This window comes from Anopheles bellator, chromosome 2, assembly GCF_943735745.2.
Source record: "Anopheles bellator chromosome 2, idAnoBellAS_SP24_06.2, whole genome shotgun sequence".
In the NCBI taxonomy this organism is placed as follows: Eukaryota; Metazoa; Arthropoda; class Insecta; order Diptera; family Culicidae; genus Anopheles; species Anopheles bellator.
The window spans coordinates 3,863,886-3,870,592 of NC_071286.1; the positions used below are offsets into that span (position 1 = coordinate 3,863,886).

At 47.1% G+C, this 6,707-nt stretch overlaps 1 protein-coding gene across 1 annotated transcript in view; it reads right to left on the reverse strand.

The window, feature by feature from the left end:
• LOC131212007 (uncharacterized) overlaps positions 1–1,347 on the reverse strand; it is a 5,096-nt gene extending 3,749 nt beyond the window's left edge. The window contains exon 1 of the mRNA XM_058205720.1: positions 1,243–1,347. Coding sequence (XP_058061703.1) covers positions 1,243–1,347 — 105 coding nt within the window. The remainder of the gene's footprint in view (positions 1–1,242) is intronic.
• Positions 1,348–6,707: the final 5,360 nt, after the last annotated feature.

The following is a 6,707-nucleotide window of genomic DNA, read 5'->3' on the forward strand; positions in this document are numbered from 1 at the left end:
CAATACGTCAGCGGCAAGAAAATGTTGAAACTTTCTGCACCGCAATATGGCAAATGCATCCGAATCGATTTAAAACAATCGAGCCACGAGTTGGGGGCCGCTCGGGAGCCTGGCTCGCCATTAATTGAAGTCATTGGGCTGGGTCGTCCAATCCAATGTGACCCGAACGGGGGCCCTGTTGAGACGAGGTGTAACAGAATCGCAGTGTAAGCAATAACATTGTTCCATTTCCCAAAGCACTTCAGCTGCAGATGGAAACGGTTGAATAAATAACATAAACGTTGCCGTGTTCCGAGTCCGGACTGAACGGCCCTTTTTTGTTCAACTGTGGCACAGGTTTCAATCAGGTGATTGATACAATTTTTGAATTTCACCTAAAACAGTAACAAACAACAAATGGCGGTAGAAAATGAAAGAGTTTACTAAATGGTGGTGAAATACTAAAGGAAGAGTGTAAAATAAAATACTGACATAATTATGTTTAAGCAGACATTCCTCACGCGAATTGGCTGTCAAATCTCGCTGGGACTGTTTTGGAAAATCAATAAGCCTCCTATGATGTCCGAAAGCAAATCAGTTAAATTTGCAATCATCAGAGTTAACTTCGACTAGAGTTGGCGGGCGGAAACCCAACGAACGGTCTTAGCCCTTCGGACCCTTCGTTATCAACTCCGACCGAAAACCGCACTTACGGATGAACTGCAATTTTCAGAAGGATTATCAAGAGTGCAACACCATGGAACCGGTTGGCAAACCTCAAATTTGACTACTGGCAACTTTACTCTGACACTTTAGCGGTAAGTGTAAAATCCCTCAGCTGACTACAACCTGGGCTTACCGTACTAATTAACTCCCTTTGCTTCCACTCTAATCGCCGGTACCAGGAACCGAACGGGCAAACTACAAGATTGAGCGTATCTCAGAACCATTGGCCGCAGTTGGTCGAACAGGAACAACGAGGACCACGGACCCGAAGGATGTTTCGATAAGCGATGGACAGTAAGGGTGGTAAGGGTGATAACATAGCCATCTGGAGGCAACGGGTTCACACGTGCTTCCTAAATGTCACCAACACAAGACTGTCCGCAAACACGGCAACTTCAATCACAGACAATGGCTCCGTGACGTACGTCCGTCCGTGAGGGGACGAGTCTTGGATGGCTTCGAAAACAGACACCAGAGGCGTTTGTTTGCTCGTAACTTGCCGGCTTCAAATTCGAGTAAACACACCCGGGAACTTACCTGCATCATGCGGGACTCGCTGTAGGGCAGGGCGGCGGAAACCTGCACACCTAAGCACACCAGGGCCATCGTCACTGTCCACGCGAGGCCGAGAGTGGCTTTCATTTTGCTGGAAAAAAGAAAGAACGACGGTTATTAGTCGATGTTTTGTCCACAAAGATGATCGAAATTTTGAAACGAAACCAAAACAAATAGGGCTCCACACCAAACCGGGCGTAATTACAGGGTCACTCGTATGAATGTGACCAGCCGGCCATTTTTGGGCCAAGGATATCGAAATGGGCCTCCCTCTGTAGGCTACTAATAGGGGCTTAACCGAAGCAGCAATTTGGTGTTACTAAACGAATGACGTTGCTATGTTTACAGCACAGTTTGGGGAGTTCAGTTAGCAGCCGTCAAACGCTTTGGAAGTTTCCACTAGTTTTTAAAAACGTTTTACAGCGAACGAACCGTTAACAGTTCTACAAACCACGAAGGTTACTACGTTACAGTGTGCCTCACCAGGATTGCGGTTTGATCAAAACTTTGTTGCCATGTTTCGAGCATAACTTTTTTTTCTATGGGACACAACTTTTATGACACCTGAGCTACGACAAGCACCGTAGCACCGGTACCGGTGCGCTGGCAATCAATCAACGAATGTAACATTTAAGCACACGCACGTCGTCTAATCGGCATGATAAAAGTTGCATGATATCATTTTTCCACTCAGCACGGTCCGGGAGTGGCCTTCAGCTAAGAATTGACTGTTGAAGCTCACCGCAGTGTAGTACAGTATCCTCCGGAGAATGGGTTTAATGGTACACCACTCACAGAACAGGCCTTCACGACCAGGGCCCGCGTTTTAGGAGAGGATCACAGCTCAGCACACTTTCCGGCTTTGGACGTTCATCGTGAGAACTTTGAGGCGATACTGAGCGATGGCCGCAAAGGTAGAACCTCTTTTAAAAAGCACTACTTCCGTGAACTTGGGCTTCCCGTGAGCGAGTGGGTTGATGAAATATTTACCAAATTTGTTAGAATCTCCCGAAAACATCGGCCGACCGAAAGGTGTTCCACGGAACTTTCGGTTGTGTCAGGGTGCTTGTTGGCCACACACTCAAAGGGCCTGCTGTTTCACGGTCGTGTCCAATCGCTCTGGCTTTCTTTCGCTCTCTTTCTCTCTCTTTCTCACACTCTTTGCAGATCAATTTCCATGACAAACACGTGAATCATGCTTGTTCAACATCCTAATTTAACAACATTAGGATGTTATACTCGACAGGAGACAAATGCCACTTGCGCTCGGTAGGTATGTGATTCATGTCCACCCCGACAAGAGGTTCCGTATGTGTTACTCATAACAGTCATAACACAAAAAGGGCCGGCCCAACATGCTGTTGCTCGTCCACCGGTCGCAACATGTTTGCTTTGATTAATCTGATAAACTTGGGCGTAATCGGGTGGGATCTGGCCCGAGTTTAGTCACTGTAATCGAAAATACACCGGACACGCAGAGTACGGAAAGCGTGACTAATTTGCGGTCACACAACAAGCATACAAAATGATCGAAAGTTTTTGAATTCTTTTGAACAAAAAATCAACATGCCTATTTATAGACCTTCACGTGGCCAGATACCCAAAAGTGACGAACGAAACGGCGAAGAAAACAATATAGCGGAAGTATAAGGTGTTGACGAAATCAACAAACTTATTCTTATTCCGGACTCCGGACCGATGGCAATTTGCCACCAGGTGGTGCCAACCAATTTATTTTGAGTTGATACTTTGTGAATTGATTGAACAACTAAGGCGAGTCAATGTTGTTGCGCTACAAGTGGACCACAAGAAGTTTGAGGTCTTTTAAAAAGGAAGAAATTTGAGTTCTATTCCTTACAACAAGATTGAGTGTTAAGTAGGAAGTGCCGTTTAGCAGTATCGTCCTAGTGGCCGGGATGCCCCAATAATGTCTTGTTATTGGCAATGGGTCGTGCAATTGCTGCCAGCACCCCAACCAAGAACAGACCGCATTGCATCCATCGCATCGAAACAGTATCTGTCGGATTTCGAAGAAACGGCAAAGTAATTTAATAGCGTATCCTGAAATCAATTGATGTGTTGTAGGTTTTGGTGCTGAGTTTTCCTCGCTTCACAGCTTTCCGCAAATCGAGCTAAGGAAAACTAGCGCTGCGCCGTAGAAGTAGTAAACCACTTACGACGGCCGGCATAATTTCCATTAGGGACTGCTGGTATGCTGGTCACTTTGGAATGGAAATGACCCACTTTCAGCACCGGTTGCAGTGGGAGTGCTTAGTGTATAAGCTTAGTAGGGAAGAAGTTCCACATTCCACAACAGTACAAGGAGTGGAACGTTCCATTCTCAAGTAACATGCAGTAACAGCGGACGAGTTCCATTTTACGGACTGTTTCATAACGACCGCGCTATGTTGGTTGGTGCGCTCTGGCGAGTATGTTGTAAATTCTTCCTCTTCCACGGCCAGTCCAGAGATTGATAAATGCATTTGAACCATTCCCATAAAACAGATTTAAGGCACTAAACTCGCTTGTAAAATCAAACGTTCGTGCTTTGTACGAGCTTTATTTTCAGAATCAGCTAAATTTTTTCACCATTCCAAGGCGGCCAGCATACCGGCTCGGATGGCTCGGAAATCCCTTGACTGGAATGAAACGGTTCGCAACGGCTCTATTTCCCCAGAGTGAGGAAGGGAAATGAAAAAATGAAGTCGTTACTACCCGCGTGTTGGAACTATCGGCACAAATGGAGGCGCAACGACATAGGACCGGAGCCGCCGACATAACATGACCCTCGCCGGCAACTTGTTGCGCCTTGAAAGGGCAGAATGGAACGCCGGAACCGGAGGTGGGTAAAGTAAATTGTCATGATTATTGTATTATTTATCGTAAACAAAACGATCAAGCGATTGCCGTTCAAGATTGCCAACGCTCTGATCTCTCGCGGCCCCATCCGACCGGAGCAAAGTGGCCAGTTAAAGGACACGCTACAAAACGCGGCTCGAGGCTAAAACGACGAACGGTGAACGAGGAAAGCGAAAAGATAGATTGGTTCGTAAGCACACCGGTTACGGTGGACGCACGTTTCAAGACAAGGACCTCTCTCTCGCTGTGTCGCTTGAGCCAACGGTCGGTGTCACATGATGAAGTCCTTGCCGGCGGTGACTTGTTGATCCTGTCCATTTGTCTTTGGGACGAAGCGGGCGATTCGATGGAGCTGTAACTGACACCGTTAGTGTTTTGGGGACAGTCGCCGGCAACTATGCACGATGATGGGATTGGCGATTTCGGGGGGTTTATGTTGGTTTGATGTTATTTTTGGATGACGCATGTCAGCAAGCGGATAGTGGTGAGGTCGAATAGGACAACAAAACTGGGAAACTTAAAAATTGGAGCTCCATTCGGCGAATGCGCTAAACTCTCAAACAATTAAACTACAAGCACACAGAAACATTTTTCTGTTATCACTTTGAGAGGAAAAAAGATTAATGTTGCGCATCTCCTAATGCGGCATAATCACCGAACACCGGTACTTGTCTTTGCCGAATAAATAATCGCTTTATCATCACCGGCACAGGTCTCCAGAGTCTCAAGCCGATCAGCTCCGCCAACCGCCAACTGCCAACAAGATTCGATTAACCATTATTGGTTTGCCGCTGGCCACACGCAATCACCGTGAGCAGGTAATTTATACGAAGCCACCAGTCGTCGAGGAAAAGATTAATTCATTCCAACCGGCACCGGAAAGACGCTGGCTGGCTGGCTGGCTGGCTGGTTGGCCATCGGGGGCTACGTGCCGGTGGGGCCGAGTTCGAAATTTTACTCGAACTTCGACCGGAGAAGGATTATCGGTCTCACCGTCACCCGTGGCCATGATTAGGGGCTATCGGGGGGGTTTTCTTATTTGTCATCGGCATCGGCTCCGGTATCACCGCCAACACTCGATGAATATTCAATGCGCCTCGGACGAGGGCGAGCGACGGATGATTTGATCGGCGCGACCCACGCTGTGCCGATCGAAACGCTGTCCTATCTTGAGACGTCCCACCGACGTAAAGACGGTGTTTCATTTTCTTACGGCCAGCGTCATTGCGGAGAACACGAACTCGAGACACCAATTTTATTGGTGATTTCAACGAACTGTCTGGACACTTTAAGAGCACACTTGATTCATCAATACAAGCCGACAGCGATGGCGCGCGATTGCTTGGATGTACTCCAAGCCATTCCAAGGTTGCTTGTTTCGATCAACGGCAGGGACTTTCGGAAATTTGAACCAACCCCAAAGGGTGGTCCGAATGTTTGAACCCTTCTCAGATTCTTCGAATACTTTCTGCGACTATGTCCTGATTCGGATTGCTTGCGTAAGTCCACTGGCGTCCACGCGCTGCTTAGCGAAATCAACTCTCGAGTGTGTCTGAGGTCTAAGGTCCGCTTGGAGGGGAAAGAATTAAAATATCAAAAAATTAATGAGGATTAAAAACTTCTCCATCTCTCCGTGTCCATCCTTCGGTGAGCACTGCCTCGCCGCAGGCAAATTCCGTGAAAACGCTCGAGGATTTCGGCGGATTTGTTCACCCCAATTAAAATGGGGCTTTTGGTGTGTTAATGAGGGAGGCTACGGCAGGCTCTGCTCTAATCACTTAGGATTTTTAGGAGTTTACGACGTCTTAAGACTTTCGCTGGATCGTAATTAGGATCATTTCGATCAATTAACACTCCGCACCAATTGTTATCGTTTTTATGGAGTGTCGTGTATTGTGGTGCTATTGCTTTCTGATTCCTGTAAGCCTCGGAACTGGGTTTCAAGACCTATACCAAACTTATTGATCATCCCGTTTTCTGCCGTCTGCCACATAATTTATCGAATAATCTTAACCTTACCCATCTGTGGCGCATGTCGCAAGACAAAGGTCGTCGCAAAATCAATCATAATGCGCTTCGGGTGAGCCACAGCAATCAATCGTCGCTAATGCAATCCCGAATAACTGTTGCCAGCGGAAACCACCATCTTCATCCAGTCACCTTATTGGCTGAGGTTCCCGATCCGGCCGCATCGCATCATTTGTTGTGAGTCAAACTCAATCGGGCTCACCAGAAACGCTCATCAGCAATTCAATTCCAATAATTCAATCCAGGAAATAGTGGAGTTAACAGGAATTGATGTTTGTTTTTTAGCTGGCTCGAGCATCGTAGGAATTCATCGAAGGCCCCCTCAGGCACGAGAAAGCTGGTTAGTTTCGGTCTACCATTTCTTGCTGATGGTGAACTGATAAAACATTAAAGCCCAATCTGGCCACGTGGCTATTACGCTCAGCGAACAACGCGAGCGCATGAAATCGGCTTGTTGTTGGCGATTTGTGTGCCTCACCGGAGTGTTTATTGGTGGATAATCTTTGCTAACAACCTGTAAGTTTGCTTTCCGCCTCAATCGATAAAGTTGTCGCGGTGGT